Consider the following 17,103-nt stretch of genomic DNA (forward strand, 5'->3'; position numbering starts at 1 on the left):
TTTAAAAGAGTGATGTAACAGCTTTTATTTTAAAATACCAATATTTACATGACACCAGGAAGTACAGACTTGGGCAACTAGACAACTTCCCACGAAAGACTCCAGACGTCGACTGGGATGGGTGAGGGGTACATGATTTTTCAAAATACTTTGCAGGAGACGGGAGTGGAAGAGGCGGTGACCGCCGCTTCCGGCTACGTTCTCCCGAGAACGGGTGGGGGACACTGTCACCGGGGAGCGTGGCAAGCTGCCGTTTCTGGCGCTCACCTCAAACTGCTAGCTCAGCCTGGGAGTGAGGCCCACCCCGGGAGGCTCTCATGCAGACCAACAGTTAAAGGACAGCTTGAAACAACTCGGCTTTTACCGTATTTTAGCGGTGGCTGACTAGGGACATGGCCTCACAACTGTTTTTGGATTGAGGACAAACTGAACCAAAGCCCCACGGTAGCAACACCCACGAAGAGCCTAGAAATGGGAGCCGGGAGCCGGGGAAGGCAGGCACTGCCCCGGGATTCCTGGACGCGACAACACACTGAGGACTTAGTCTGCGGCGGCTGTGCTTGGGCAGAAAGTTCGAGTCCTCTCCGTCCACTCGGGGCAGACAAGGGACAATCAGCCCGGAGGACGGATCGCCGCTCGGGGCAGGGCGTGCTGCGGGCGGCGCGCAGGGTACTGGCCGCGAGCAGGCCCTGGGGATCCGTCTCGGGCGCCCCCGCCGCGGCCGCTCACGGAGCTGCCCCCTGCAGCATCTCCTCCCTCCTCCGGGGGTCGCAGAAGAACCGCAGTTTCCTGGGGAGCAGCTTGACCTCCACGCGCATGGCTTCGTACTCCTCGCTGTCGATGCTGAAAGCGCCTCCTGTGCCCTGGAGAGAGAGCAGCGCTCAGGACGGCCCCGCCCGCCCGCCCGCGACCCGGCAGCGCAGCTCCTGGGGGGACGCCGGGCCCGGGGATGCAGCCTACTGGTCTTTCCAAACATCTCCGCCCAGCGCTGTGGCGCAGCGGGTAAAGCCACCATCCCATGTGGGTGCCGGTTCGAGTCCTGCCGCTCCACTTCCCATCCGGCTCTCTGCTGTGGCCTGGGAAAGCAGTAGAAGATGGCCCAAGTCCTTGGGTCCCTGCACTCGTGTGGGAGACCAGGGAGAAGCTCCTGGTTTTGGACTGGTGCAGCTCTGGCCATTGTGGCCAATCGGGAGAGAACCAGCAGATGGAAGACCTCTCTCAGTGCCTACTGCACCGGCCACAGCACCGGTTGTGGGAAGACCCAGATCCCCCAATCCAGTAGTTTTCCATATCTCCTTCAAACACTTACTAAAACATACATCTTTAAGGGATTCATGAACATAAGCTCCCTTCTTGGCCCTAATCTTTCTCAAATGAAAAGAAAGCTTAATTTTCTTGGGAAAGCCTTTAAATCCACTGATTTATTTTCCTCCTTATTCTCTGTAAAAACCTGTTCTGTAAGCCGTGGAGAAACGCTGGTCCTCCCTGCTCTGTGGAGGCGAGCTGCCTCGCCGGGGCTGTCAGTGCCCTCAGCATTCAGGTTAGACTCCCAACTCTTCCCACGCGGGTCATTTCCCAATAAAGAAAAACTCAGTGCCAAAATGAAAAACACTTCCAGGTCCTCAATAAAAGACGTTAAAATAAAACCCACTGTTAGCTCTTGCAGCTAGAGAATTCTCCGTGCGTCCTAACCCAAGCCTAGGAAGCTTTGCGCATTCGCACCCAGAAGGCTCCGGCGCCCACAGGGTCCTTGCTCGAGGACACTGCAAACTTCAGGTCTGCCTCCCTCACGTGACCCAGGAGCTGACAAAGCCCGGGCAAGCGCGAGCTGCCTCGAGAGGGGACCCGCGGCCCGCTGCCCCTCACCTCCGGCAGGTGCAGGCTGCACTGGCTGGCCTGCAGACACTCGGTGCCATCCGCATGCAGCCTGGGGTCTCTCACCTTCTTGCTTCTGTGGGTACAGGAAAAGCAAGCTTAAACCAGTAATGGCAACCACGTTAGACCAAAGGTACAGCAGGTTCTCTCCTCCTCTGTGTGAGAGCAGAGACACAGATGGCCTGTGAGCCGTGGGGTCCTGTGATAGACTGTCTCCCGGTGACGCTTGCTCAGCGCTGCTACATTCAAGATTGCGAAAGCAAACTGCAGCTTTCTCTGACTTGTTTATTTTAAATTAAATGCAAAAATTAGAATGAAATGAAATTCTTCAGAGAAAGTACCGAATTTCTGTTATTTCATTCTTCTGATTCTTGGAGAACATTTTTATTCTAATTTAAGGTACACGTTTCTTTTATATAAGTGAACCACCAGTCTTAGAAGGTCTCTAATTCCCTACACTTATATTAACAGTCTACTTCTATCTTTGACTAAATGGTTGTGGCGTACAGCTACCGTGCACACGCACATGTACCCGCGGTGGCTAGGCACGGTCAGGAGGAGGAGGTAGAAGTGACCCCGTCAGTCAGTCCTCTACTTAGCACTAATGGACAACCGACGAAACTGTGTCAGCTTCCAAGAGCAACTCGCCAGTGCCCCAGTCCGACATGCGGAGGAAGCCTGCGTGCGTCACTGGATTTCACGTCCTTCAAGGACCTAAAGCAGACTTGCTGCTGCTCGCAAGCCCGTGTACCAGAGAGCGGTGAAGTTCAGGCATGAACTTGATGGGTTTTCTGGGTGGGGACGTCAGCATGAGGGAGCAGACTCCCTTAAGAGACGGCACAGGCTCTGCTCCTCTCACCAGACACAGCCAGTAAACAGGCCGCAGCGCCCAATGCACGCCCTCCTGCTGCTGCCGCAGCTAACGACGTAGCCATGGCGACCGGCCACTGCCCCAGAAACGTCCACCTCCTCGGTGGGCACGGGCACGAGGGGGAGCGCCGAGACAAAGCAGAGGAAGACGGGCTGAGCAGCTGCCAGTCGGCATGGCAACTCCCCAGCTGCTCGGTGCAGCTTACGGTATTCTCAGCCAATGAGATTCTGGCAGAGACAGGGCTGAACAAATCAGGCTGGCCCGGGAAGGCCATGCCGTCTGGGAAAGGCCCCAGAACCCTCCATACGCCTTCCAGCTTCTCATCCATGCCTGGGAGCAGGACAGGAGTGGTAAGGGGTACTCAAGTGCTGCACGATCGCATCCCATTGTCTGAGGCTGGAGAGCAGGCCAGAGGCAGCACAGGCGACTGTACACCCCGCTCCAGAGAGGAAACGACCCTGAGTTCAGTGACTTGAGGCCCAAGGCCAGAGTCAGGACTTGCATTCACGTCTCTGACCCCAGAACCACAGTTCTCGATTTGCTGCCAGGCTACACTGAATTTCCTACTTTGAATTAAAAGGCAAAAACTGCTCTTCCATTCTGATCTTCTGAAATGGACAGGAGAGGGGCCCAGGAGAAACAATTCCCACATAGGCCGGGGCGTGCGGTGGGCACTGCGGACAGTCCGCAGCCCCGAGCCGCCCTCCCCCAGGGCCCCGCCCACCTACCCTATGCTTATGAAGTCTCCTTTGCTGACCGTGTCGGGCTCCACGCAGATGTTCATGAAGTCGTCCTTGCTCTGAGGGAGGCAAGCAAACAGGCGTCAGTACCCCGGGCCCGCGCACGGTCGTCTCCCGAGGTTCCCACTGGGAAGCTGCACTTCTAGTGGCCGAATCCAGAATAGATTTTTAGTCCTTTAGTTCCCCCAGGGCTTTACTGAAGCAGAATTACATCAGACTCATCTGCACGGCTTGCTTCAATGCATTTGCTGCTTTGTACCATGTACACAAAATAAGACCCCAGAGGTTTTTGAAGTTCTGCCACTCAGTAATAATCGTGGCTGTTAAAGTCCCTAGGATGCCTTCTGCCCACCCGTGCCAGCGATTCTCAGTGCCCACTGAACACAGCACACACCGCACCACCGCCAGCTGCGTGGGCTGGAGAGCTCGGGTGTCTGGGTTTCAAGCATGCTCTCAAACTTGTATGCAACCAGAGTTGGAAACAGCATCCATTTAGTCCATGATAATGTTCTGAGACCTCTCCATGTCTACCCACAGAAAGAGCTGAGCTGCAAGGAAGTGGGTATGAAAACCTACTTGGTTCTTGCACCACTCCTCACAATTGCTACCAGTCTGTGCCTAGCAATACAAACCCAGCCTCTTATAAATACCAACGCGTTGTGAGCTTCAGATGGAATTCTTTTCGGTAACCTAGACAACCCACAGCCTTCTGAGAGCCTAAAGCCTATGCCTAAAGCTAAAGGGTACAACTAAAGCACAGTCACCTCCCTTAACTAGGAATTACAAGACACAGAGTGGGACACTCTGCTCAAGGGTTCGTATGCAACTTCATGGGCACCAACCACGTACCAAGAAGAGCCCGGGTCACATCAGCAAAATCACAAATTTCTGCCTGCAAAGAGCTTACATTCAACTGTAGGGAACGGAGGAAATGAAAAACTGTAATAAAATCCTGAGTTACAGAGGCTATCTGGAGGCAAGTATGCGGGAATTGTATTGCAACGTAGCAGGAAATGCGACCAAAGACCTAGAACGAGGAGCGCGAGGTGGCTTTGACGGGAGAGGGGGCCAGCTGGAAGAGTACCGCTGAGCCTGAAAGGGGAAGCGGTCCAGCACTGCGGGCGCCCAGCCCCGGGGCCTCAGACCTTAGCAGGTATCCCCAAGGGCCTGACAGCACTCAAGGCCTGCTCCTGTGGGTTCCAAACCAAACTCAGACTCTGGCTTCTTCCCCCGTTTTTGGTTCAGCAGATCTGGGGTGTGGCCCAAGACTTCATTGCAAACAAGTCTCAGGCATGGCTGATGCTACCAGTGTCGGGGCCACACTTGGAGAGCCACTGGCCCCGGGGGAGGGGTATCCCTGCAAAGGGGGCTGCCGTGGAGTGTGCCTGACCTGTGCCAGGAAGCCAGTGCGGCTGCAGTGGCATGCTGGGACAGAGACCGGGGGTGCTCCGTCAGGAGGCCCTTGTAGACCTCTCTGGGAATCAGGCTCTTAGACTGAGTGATGCGGAGAACCACGGGAGGGTTCCAGAGAGGGGAAGGGGCACCATTCAGGCTTCATTTTAATAGGATCCTTAGGCTGCTGGGCTGGGAATCAGAGCAGGAGTAGGGATGGCGCGGGGGGCGGCAGTGAGCCAGGAAACAGCAGCCTAGGGAAAGCAGCAGGAGGGGCCCGGGTCCAGGGAACGCAGGAAGAGGGATGTGATGCGGTGACGGGGGGCCGGAGGAGTCGGTCCAAAGCAGCATCAGCGAGGCGGTGAAGCACCTCCTCCGCAGGCCGCGCGTCCGGGGCACAGGCGGAACGGCCACCGGGAGTGGAGGTGGGGAAAGCGGTCCTCGTCCATCCAGGGCCAGGAGGCCCCGCCCCGGGCGCTCGGCTCTGCCATGGAGGCGCACCAGCGGCCATGCAGCCATGTGGCTGAGGTCCAGGATGGCCTTCCACACCCTGACATGCAAATTCTAAACAATATTCACGTGTGACAAGAGAACACTCCTGTTTTTTAAAAAACTCCACAACTGTAACAGCCATGCTTAGCTCGGAGACCGTACAAATCCAGGCAGCGGGACAGCCCCCTCCATGGAGCCCTGGAGTTCAGTCCCTGCGCGTAGCTAGGAGACCGCAGGCAGCCTCAGCCAATCTCGCCCACTGCTGAGGCGCCAGCTTCCTGCAGCAGCTCCTCAAACCCTGAGTCTGACAGGACCCGCTGCCGGGAACACGGAGCCCCGGCCCTGTGACGGGACGGAGCCTCTGGCTGTGCAGGGCGGCCAGTTCCTTCTCCAGCCTGGGGGCTCTCCCACGGGCCTGTCCCAGCAGGCACTCCCCGGCGACGCCACAGGAAACCTGCAGGTCTCCGGCTCCCTCTTGGCGCGGCTCTCATGCTCTGCTGGCTGTCTCGATGACCCTCAATTCTCAAAGGCCTTTCTTTAAAATTTATCTGCATGGATTTCATTAATACAACCTTAGCAACATAGTAATTCTTCCCACCATACCCTCCTCCGCTTCCCAGTCTTGTTTTTTATTAACATCTATAACTCTATTATAGGTAAAGAGTTCAACACTTTGTGTTTTTCCTCTTTTTCTTTCTCATGCTAACAGAAACACACACTGTTCCTCCACAGTCCAGACGCGGGCTGTTCAGGTCACAAAGGGACCCCGCGGGGCCTTAGCTGACCCAGGCTGCAGCCTCTCCAGCAGCAGGCTGGGACCAGCAGAGGGCTTGTCTTGTTTGATTCCCTTTTGTCTGGAGTCAGTCCCTCGCTGCTTAATTCAGACCACTGTCTGTCAACACTGTTTCAGATTCTGCCCCGACTGTAAGGTGCAAAGGTAAACCTGGTGCTTCAGCTTGGCCAAAAGTCTCATATCAACGTTCAAAAGTAAATTTATTACAGATTAAATGGGAAGATTGACCATTTCAGAAGAGGCTGGAAAGATTTTTACGATAACAGATAATAACTATTAACAAACTGGGAATGGAAGGCAACTTCAACCTGAGAAAGGAGAATGAGGCCGGGAACCCTTCTCTAATCAGGCAGATGATGGCCCTTACCACCATGACCTCTACACAACACTGTCCAGGAGTGAGATGAAAGGTGTGAACTTGAGAACTCCGAGCAGGAAACAAAACCGGGCACCGTCTGCAGTCTCATTTGACGGAACCGCCAAGAAATCCAACAGAATCCACACAAAAAAACTAAAATCAGTAAGAATTTAGACTGCTAATTCAGCATCAATGTAAACACCAATTACATGCCTATCTACTAAATCAGATAGAAAATGACATTTTAAGAAACTATTTTCAAGAAATACATCCAGCAGAAGACAGATTTTTTTTTTTTTTTTTGATAGATGGAGAGACAGAAAGGTCTTCCTTCCGTTGGTTCACCCCCCAAATGGCCACTACGGCCGGAGCTACACCAATCTGAAGCCAGGAGCCAGGTGCTTCTCCTGCTCTCCCATGGGGTGCAGGGCCCAAGCACTTGGGCCATCCTCCACTGCCCTCCCGGGCCACAGCAGAGAGCTGGACTAGAAGAGGAGCAACTGGGACTAGAACCCGGCACCTACTTGGGATGCCGGCGTCGCAGGCGGAGGATTAACCAAGTGAGCCACGGTGCCGGTCCCAACAGAATCCTACATAAAAAACTCCCAGACGTCACTGACAGAGACTGAGGCTGACCAGTGAAGACACACGCTGCATGGTTCAGGACTCATCTATCCGCACATGCAACCCAGATCAGTACAGCGCTTTTATGTGGAGTCTAATAAACATTCTACAGTATTTATAGAAGTCCAAGAGCCAAGAATAGCCAGGAGACTCTTTAGGGAAAAAGAACAGAACAGAGGAATGTAATACTATCCTAAGAGAAGCAGATTATTAGTACCAGAATAAAGAGAGCAACAGACTAGAGACGTCTACATGTATATGGACACCTGACGTACACGGAGGTTTCCTGAAGACCAGTGGGAAAGAAGGGACATTTGCAGAAGTGGTGTTTGGACAGCTGGCTTTCCATTTGGAAAGAACGTCAAATTGGAGCCTCAGCGCCATCATCCATGAAATCCAGTTTTAGAATTTCCTTTTAAATAAAAAACGCAGTCATTTCATACAAATTATTGTAACCTTGTTCTTAACCTGACAATATATGATCAGCATCCTTCCATGCAAACCAATATAGAATCACGTTTATAACCTTACATATACCAGTTCATTAAACGGACGCATTTGCTCCTTATCCTTTGCTATCAGATACTGTGAACACAGCTGTACAGGGAACTCAGTTCTCACAAATCCACATTCATACAGCTTCTTTCAGACTCCAAATGTGCTGCTTTTCATGATAAATGAACATTCTGGACTGTTACATGCAGCCTCGTTTTCTTTGAATATTTTATTGCATTTGCTTTTATTTTTACAAAGAAATGTGAGGGAAGAAAATCAGTGATAAGCAGCACAGTATCATAGACGTTTATAACTGGGACAAAGATAAAACTGACTGAATTCTCAATATAACTAATCTCAAGCCACAATCATGTACTCATTAAACTCAGTCCATTCATTGGTATTCAATCATCAGAGACAAGAACATGAGCAAAACACGGGAAGTACGCAGTATCAAAGAATGGATGAGGGGAAATGTGTAATTAGAAATTTTATCTTTCTTTTTAAAGTATTTCTGGGACAGAATCTACTTCTTTAAACCTTCGTAATCTCACTTTTACCTATGTTTTCCAAATTCATTATGTAAGAAATAAAGGACTGCCTGCATTATAGATTCATTTGATCGCTTCTGTAGGATACATTCCTAGAAATACACTTGATAGGACAAGCAAGCTGCCACTGAGAAAGGCGTCCCATTGGCATTTCCATCAGAAACGCAGGCGGCTGCTTGTTCCAGCGAGTGCTATCCATCATGCGTCCAGCTTGGATGTCAATTCCAGTCACTAATCCACATTTCTTTGACCTTGAGCACATTTTCTGTCCTTCCCTTGAAATTCAGACAAAAGTTGTATCTAATAATGCAGTTACAAGGGAGAAGTTAACACACGAAAAATTCTTAGGACAGGGCCTAGCTTGTACAAGTTCAGCAAATAGAAGCATTTGGGAGCTTCATCATTTGTGAGTGCATGTCACACGCTTTCCTTTGTGCATTTTCACATTACCGCATTGCCTATTTCTTATTAGTTTACACTAAGGCTTTATTATAAGGAAAGCCATTTGTTCTTAGTCTATCACATCCTACTAGTCAGCCAATTTCTCATTAAAAAGTTTGTTTATGGTGTCTTTTAACACGTAGACAAATGCATTAATACGCGTTTTGCCTTAGATGCCGTGCTAAGAAAAAGACCTTGTCCTGCCAGGTTTATACTGACGAGCCCGTTCACAGCTTTATTTATTTTATTTTTAGTTAATTCAAGTGGATTTCTTCATGGGAGAGCTATGCTTTCCAGGTGCTTTGCAGTGGACATGTGTTTCCTGAGAACAATTAGAAACAACTCACTGTTCTGAGTCTTAATACTGGAATCAAACGCCTCACCACATTCCAGCTCCATCTGCCAGTTTTCCAAGTGGCCAGGACAACTGTGCACATACTATCTGATTAATTAGGGGCCGGTGCTGTGGCATAGTAGGCTAAGGCTCTGCCTGCAGTACCAGTATACCATATGGGCACCGGGTTCTAGTCCCAGTTGCTCCTCTTCCAGTCCAGCTCTCTGCTAATGGCCCAGAAAGGCAGTGGAAGATGGCTCAAGTGCTTGGGCCCCTGCACCCGCATGGGAGACAAGAGCTCCTGGCTCCTATCTTTGGTTCAGTGCAGCTCCAGCCATTGCAACCATTTGGGGAGTGAACCAGCAGATGGAAGACCTTTCTCTCTGTCTCTCCCTCTCCTCTCAAATAAATGAAATAAAATCTTTATTAAAAAACCTGTTAACCCACAGTTATGAATGGCTGTTCTACTTGCAGTCTCATTAACATAAATTTACTAAAGTTTTCTCTATATGGGGGTCAGAAATGATTTTTGTAAATGGCCAAATGGTAAATGGTTTTTGCTTTTGGACCACACAGTCTCTCTGCGCAGTCCCCAGCTCTGCCACTGTAGCACTGGGGCAGCCAGAGAATCTGTTTTGGAATGAACACGGCTGTGTTCCAGTGAAACTATTTCTGGATACTGAAACTTGACATCTTTGTATCACAAAACATTATTCTTTTCATTTTCTGCCATTTAAAATTAGAAAATCAATTCTTAGCTTATGAACTATACAAAAACACATGGCAGACCAGTTTGCCAACTCCTGCCTTATTTGAACTTGTCTTTGGTGTGTTGTCTATGGCAGCCCTATCCGCTGTAGCTGTCTATGCTGATGAGAATGGTTTACACACAGGGTATTGACAGCCACGCATGAGAGTGGACACTTGAACTGTAGCTAATGCGACTGAGGAACTGAGTTTCAAATTTTAATCGTAATTAGTTTAAGTTTAGGTAGCTAGCATATGGCTACTGGATACCATGTTGTTCAATGCATGTCTATAGACAGGACTAAGACAAAACCATGTATGAATACAAACACAGGCATGTGTATGTGTGTGTTTCTTTTTACGGGGCTCTGAAGCTATGATTCAATACCATCACAAAAATAATGGCTGCTGGGGCAGGTCTCTGGCCTGGTGGTGAAGACGCCTGCTCCCGTATCAGAGCTCCTGGGTTTGATTTCCAGCTCCAGGTCCTGACTCCGACTTCCTGCTGCCATGGACCCAGAGCGGAGAGGTGGACCCTGGCTTCAGTGACTGATTCCCGCTACCTACAGGGGAGACCTGGATTGAATTCACTGCAAACATTTGAGGACTGAACCAGTAGATGGGAGCTCTGGCTCAAATTTTTTTTAAAAAAGGACTGTATCTAAAAATAAAGTATTGACATAAGTAAAATTTGCATCCTTTTTTATCCCAGTGACAAATGGAAGTAGGACTTTTTTTTAAGATTTATTTATTTGATGGGGCCAGCGCTGTGGCTCACTTGGTTAATCCTCCGCCTGCAGTGCCGGCATTCCATATGGGCGCCGGGTTCTAGTCCCAGTTTCTCCTCTTCCAGTCCAGCACTCTGCTGTGACCCAGGAGGGCAGTGGAGGATGGCCCAAGTGCTTGGGCCCTGCACCTGCATGGGAGACCAGGAGGAAGCACCTGGCTCCTGGCTTTGGATTGGTGCAGTGCTGGCCATGGCGGCCATTTGGGGAGTGAACCAAAGGAGGGAGGACCTTTCTCTCTGTCTCTGTCTATAACTCTACCTGTCAAATAAATTAAAAAAAAAAAAAGATTTATTTATTTGAAATCCAGAGTTAGAGAACAAGAGAGAGACAGAGAGCACTTTCATCCACTGGTTCACTCCCCAAACGGCACAGGAGCCAGGAGCTTCCTCCGGGTCTCCCACGTGGGTGCAGGGCCCCAGCACTTGGTCCATCCTCCACTGCTCTCCCAGGTGCATCATCAGGGAGCTGGATCAGAAGTGGAGCAGCCCGGAAATGAACTGGTGCCCACATGCGATGACGGCACTGCCGGTGGCGGCTTCACCCACTCCACCACAGCACCGGCCCCAAGGAGTAGGTAACTTTTCATCTGTACAGGCCACTACGCAACGGCCAGAACTCTAACTCAGAGCCCACGGAGCTTCCCCGGCACCTCTGCACTCCTTGACAGCCACACACACCCCTTTTCTCCTGATCGGTTCCTCTCTGTCTGCACAGGGTCAAAATCAATCAGTGCAAGAACACGTAGCCTTGGTCAGTTTTCCCAGACACCAGATGTTTCTCAAGCAAAAGCACACTCACCGTCAGGTCAAGCTGGCTGTTCCGTGTTGTGATGGACAGTTCAATGGTGGACAGCTGTACTTCCTTCCAGTCTTGCAGGCTCACCTCTTGGGAGAGGGCTGTGGGAGACGCACAGGCACAAGTCAACTTCTTGCACCAACAACTCACCACCCACTAGCAGCACAGTCCACTCAGCTCCACCAGCCCTTCTACTGACCGTCCCTCACCCTTCTTAGACACAACGGGTAAGGAGCCAGGCTCCAAGTGGGATGTGTCTGCAACACCCACACCAAAAGTAGCTGTGCTGGCGTCAGCGTCAGTGTCAGGGAGAGTGCACAGCCTCCTGGGCCCATCGCTGGGGCCTCGTTTGGGCCTACCCTGGTGGCACACGGAAGGCTGCCTTCAACGACCCTTCAGGTCCACCTCGGTGCTAGCTAAGGCTCTAGACCGATTTCTGGGGGTCTGCTTTCGGGCGCTCTCATCTCCCTTCCGTCACCACGCTGCTCACCTTCCGGAGGTGGTGCCCAGTATGACGCGAGCCTTCGCAATATTCTCCTGTACAAAGACGGCCGGGGAGGGGTCCCTTCTGGCTCACTGGGTGGTCTCACTGTAGGACCCGTGTACGAGATGGAGGCTTGATGCGTTTGAGGCCACTCCTTTAAATGAGAAGAGAAAAGCTTTCGTCACACACGATTCTTCATTCTGGGAGTCTGTCTCTGCAAACATCGATATTCTAGCTCTACTTGCTGGGGCCACCTCTCGGTGCATGGACTCAAGTGTCGTTTCCTGCGACAGTTCCTTTCTGAGAACCACAGACCCCGTGGCTGTTGCCACCACCGCTCTACCACAGAGCAGGAAATCCAAGTGGACCGATAACCACTGCTTACACTGGTCCAAAAACCCATGAATAAAGTCATCCCCTAAAAACGCTATCCGTGGTGACGCAACAATGAAATCAGCCAGTTGCATCCGGCACTTACTTCACTTCTGCACCCACATCACAGAGGCCAGCCAGGCTTGGTCAGGCTTGCAAGTCGGCCCAAGGCTTCTCGCCTCTGCTCCAAAGCCCAGCAGCCTCAGGTTGCAGTCTGTTTTCTACTTCTGGGAGCCCCCGGCCCAGTGTCGTCCTGAGTCACCTGATGGTGTCTGCGCCTCACCCCTTGACGGCGGCTCTGACTCACCAGGCCAGCCCTTCCCGTGGCCACACCCTGGCCCTTACATCCTGAAAAGCGAAAATTCTGATCTCCTACTCTCCAGTCACACCCACATCCCACGTACCCAGAGTCTCAGGGTAAACTTCTCCCTCCTCTCAAGCTTCCATGGCGTGAATTACAAACAGTAAGAAGCAGGTCTCAGCTTCACCACTTACTCCTGCCCACGTCCAGAGGGCTGAGGCATGGTCCCGGCCGGCCCCTTCCTCCCACCCCTCTGCCCCATGGCCCTGGCCCCTTCCTCCCGCCCCTCTGCCCCATGGCCCCGGCCCCTTCCTCCCGCCCCTCTGCCCCACGGCTCCTGCCCCTTCCTCCCTGACCCATGGCCCCAGCCCCTTCCTCCTGCCCCCTGCCCCGCGGCCCCCACCCCTTCCTCCCTGCCCCATGGCCCCAGCCCCTTCTTCCTGCCCCACAGCCCCACCTCTTCCTCCCGCCCCTCTGCCCCACGGCCCCCGCCCCTTCCTCCGGCCCCTCTGCCCCATGGTCCTGGCCCCTTCCTCCCACCCCTCTGCCCCGCGGCCCCCGCCCCTTCCTCCTGCCCCTCTTTCCCACGGCCCCCGCCCCATGGCCCCCGCCCCTTCCTCCCGCCCCTCTTTCCCACGGCCCCTGCCCCTTCCTCCCTGCCCCGCGGCCCCGCCCCTTCCTCCAGCCCCTCTGCCCCACGGCCCCGCCCCTTCCTCCAGCCCCTCTGCCCCACGGCCCCGCCCCTTCCTCCCGCCCCTCTGCCAGCAGCTGTCCTCCAGGCACGCCTCTGCTGCGGCTTCCCACAGGAAGCTCACTGCGGTGGTCTCTGCCCTGGAGAAGCCACTTCCAGTGGACGAGTCCAGTCTGTGGCACCAGGAAGTCAGGTTGTGACCCTGCATCGAAACTGTGTCCCTCCCTCCTGCGACATGCATAAAACTGACACTTTCCATCCCCATCTGCCGGGTTCCTAGGAACGACTGCATGATTCGGTCCGAATGCAAAGGCAGAGGACAGGGATGTTACTGTTTGGCCCCTGAAGATGCTAACCCCACTGGGAATTCCGCTCGCTGGCCATTCTGTTTTTCTCAGCGCCTTGTTAATTACTTCCTGTTGCTTCCTTGGCCCTTGTTTTCGTTCATAATGCACTTGCCAAGAAGCCCAGTTGTGGAGACACCTGTCACTACGTCACGGCTCGGGAATCCGTCCAGTCACCCAAATTCTTGGTCCCCACAGATCCCTGGTCTCAGGGCTTCAGAGCCGCTTGATCATCCCCCTGAACCTGCTCTCTCATGTTTCCCCCAACCCCACCCCCGCCACCGCCCACCTCCTTCTCAGCACTTCCCTGAGAGTAGCAGGGACAGGAGAGAACTTCCGTAACTTGCAGATGAAAGCAAGATTGTAGCACCTATTCTCTATTTCTCCTGCATCAAGGAAGGTGTCCCTTCCTGTCCTGGGACAGCCCAGGGCTAAGATCCCTCCCACACACTTCTATTGGCGTGGGCCTTACCAAACCACTCATGCTTTCCTCTCTCCTTTTTCTTCACCTCTTCCCACTCTATTCTTGTGCTTAGGAGTGTAAAGGCAAGGATATTTCTTCAATCAAAAAAGCAACACTCCACCGACCCCTACTTAGAACTTTCGCCTTCTCTGCAAATCAAACTCCTTGGCCTGAGAGGCCTCCGCTCGCTGCCGCTGCCGCCGCCTCGTCCCCCATACGTTCCTGAGCGTTCTTAAACATGGCTGCAGCCTCCCCAGTCTGGAAGCCACCAGCTTGGAGGCTGCCGAGTCAGTGGACACTGTCCTGTCTGTAGTCACACACTTGCTGCTGCTTCCTGGGATTCTCACTTCTGTGGGCTTCTATGTCAGCGCCCCCTCCTAGATCTGCTCTTAGTACGCCCTCGTCGTCTTTTCTGGCCCTTTAAATGCTCATATTCCTCAGGGCTGTTCCTGGCCAGCTGTTAGCAGTGGTAACTTCACCACCCCCACAGTGTCAATGCCACAGCTGCACTCAGAGACATCCACATGGATTTCCTCAGCCCAGACCTCTGCCGAATTCCAGGCCTGAATCACAACTCTACCCACACTTGTCTGTACCGTGGGCTTGACAAATTCAGTGTGAACCAAACTGAAAACTTCGTCTTTCTGCACACACTTGGTCTTACTCTAACCCTCACACTGATAGAAAACTCTAGTTACAAAACTCTAGCGCCTCACACCAAACTCTGGCAAACCCATATTCTTCCAGCGTTTGCCCGTTCCCCCTCCGTAAGCTCTTTCATGCACCCTCTGCTGGTAACACTCAGCACTTCAGTCTATACCTAATCGCTTCTCCCTGCGGTTACAGCAATCTTCTATCTCATGCCCTCACCTTTAGCTACTCATATGCAATCTCTCGTCCACACTGTTGCCGAACAATTTTTTAAAGTGCATATCTGGCCGGCGCCGCGGCTCACTAGGCTAATCCTCCGCCTTGCGGCGCCAGCACACCAGGTTCTAGTCCCGGTCGGGGCGCCGGATTCTGTCCCGGTTGCCCCTCTTCCAGGCCAGCTCTCTGCTGTGGCCCGGGAGTGCAGTGGAGGATGGCCCAGGTGCTTGGGCCCTGCACGCCATGGGAGACCAGGAAGAAGCACCTGGCTCCTGCCATCGGATCAGCGCGGTGCGCTGGCCGTGGTGGCCATTGGAAGGTGAACCAACGGCAAAAGGAAGACCTTTGTCTCTCTCTCTCTCACTGTCCACTCTGTCAAAGATAAAAAAAAAATAAATTGCATATCTGTTCATGTCACACCTCTGCTCATGTCAGTCCTCTGCTCACGTCAGTCCTCTGCTCACGTCACACCTCTGCTCACGTCAGACCTCTGCTCACGTCACACCTCTGCTCACGTCACACCTCTGCTCACGTCACACCTCTGCTCACGTCAGACCTCTGCTCACGTCACACCTCTGCTCACGTCACACCTCTGCTCACGTCACACCTCTGCTCACGTCAGTCCTCTGCTCACGTCAGTCCTCTGCTCACGTCAGTCCTCTGCTCACGTCACACCTCTGCTCACGTCACACCTCTGCTCACGTCACACCTCTGCTCACGTCAGACCTCTGCTCACGTCACACCTCTGCTCACGTCACACCTCTGCTCACGTCAGTCCTCTGCTCACGTCACACCTCTGCTCACGTCAGACCTCTGCTCACGTCACACCTCTGCTCACGTCAGACCTCTGCTCACGTCACACCTCTGCTCACGTCACACCTCTGCTCACGTCAGTCCTCTGCTCACGTCAGTCCTCTGCTCACGTCACACCTCTGCTCACGTCAGTCCTCTGCTCACGTCACACCTCTGCTCACGTCAGACCTCTGCTCACGTCAGACCTCTGCTCACGTCAGTCCTCTGCTCACGTCACACCTCTGCTCACGTCACACCTCTGCTCACGTCACACCTCTGCTCACGTCACACCTCTGCTCACGTCACACCTCTGCTCACGTCAGACCTCTGCTCACGTCACACCTCTGCTCACGTCAGACCTCTGCTCACGTCAGTCCTCTGCTCACGTCAGTCCTCTGCTCACGTCACACCTCTGCTCACGTCAGACCTCTGCTCACGTCAGACCTCTGCTCACGTCAGACCTCTGCTCACGTCACACCTCTGCTCACGTCACACCTCTGCTCACGTCACACCTCTGCTCACGTCAGTCCTCTGCTCACGTCACACCTCTGCTCACGTCACACCTCTGCTCACGTCACACCTCTGCTCACGTCACACCTCTGCTCACGTCAGTCCTCTGCTCACGTCACACCTCTGCTCACGTCACACCTCTGCTCACGTCACACCTCTGCTCACGTCACACCTCTGCTCACGTCACACCTCTGCTCACGTCAGTCCTCTGCTCACGTCACACCTCTGCTCACGTCACACCTCTGCTCACGTCAGTCCTCTGCTCACGTCAGTCCTCTGCTCACGTCACACCTCTGCTCACGTCAGACCTCTGCTCACGTCACACCTCTGCTCACGTCAGACCTCTGCTCACGTCACACCTCTGCTCACGTCAGACCTCTGCTCACGTCACACCTCTGCTCACGTCAGTCCTCTGCTCACGTCAGTCCTCTGCTCACGTCACACCTCTGCTCACGTCACACCTCTGCTCACGTCACACCTCTGCTCACGTCACACCTCTGCTCACGTCACACCTCTGCTCACGTCAGTCCTCTGCTCACGTCAGACCTCTGCTCACGTCAGACCTCTGCTCACGTCACACCTCTGCTCACGTCAGACCTCTGCTCACGTCACACCTCTGCTCACGTCACACCTCTGCTCACGTCAGTCCTCTGCTCACGTCAGACCTCTGCTCACGTCACACCTCTGCTCACGTCACACCTCTGCTCACGTCACACCTCTGCTCACGTCAGTCCTCTGCTCACGTCACACCTCTGCTCACGTCAGTCCTCTGCTCACGTCACACCTCTGCTCACGTCACACCTCTGCTCACGTCACACCTCTGCTCACGTCACACCTCTGCTCACGTCAGTCCTCTGCTCACGTCACACCTCTGCTCACGTCACACCTCTGCTCACGTCACACCTCTGCTCACGTCAGTCCTCTGCTCACGTCAGACCTCTGCTCACGTCACACCTCTGCCCACGTCAGACCTCTGCTCACGT

At 53.3% G+C, this 17,103-nt stretch overlaps 1 protein-coding gene across 14 annotated transcripts in view; it reads right to left on the reverse strand.

Annotated features, from left to right (window-relative positions):
* The window catches only part of AGK (acylglycerol kinase), a 102,325-nt gene continuing 85,222 nt past the window's right edge, over positions 1 to 17,103 (reverse strand). For 13 of the 14 annotated variants that reach the window (XM_070071403.1, XM_070071400.1, XM_070071399.1 and 10 more), the window contains 5 exons: positions 11,787 to 11,934; positions 11,300 to 11,397; positions 3,475 to 3,545; positions 1,867 to 1,951; positions 1 to 863 (listed from right to left, as the gene is read on the reverse strand). In XM_070071403.1, coding sequence (XP_069927504.1) covers positions 726 to 863; positions 1,867 to 1,951; positions 3,475 to 3,545; positions 11,300 to 11,397; positions 11,787 to 11,934 — 540 coding nt within the window. In that variant the 3' untranslated portion in view covers positions 1 to 725. Of the gene's footprint in view, positions 864 to 1,866; positions 1,952 to 3,474; positions 7,558 to 11,299; positions 11,398 to 11,786; positions 11,935 to 17,103 lie in introns of those variants that run through there. The other variant, XM_070071404.1, reaches the window with a different exon arrangement.

Source organism: Oryctolagus cuniculus, chromosome 3 (genome assembly GCF_964237555.1).
Source record: "Oryctolagus cuniculus chromosome 3, mOryCun1.1, whole genome shotgun sequence".
Classification (NCBI taxonomy): domain Eukaryota; kingdom Metazoa; phylum Chordata; class Mammalia; order Lagomorpha; family Leporidae; genus Oryctolagus; species Oryctolagus cuniculus.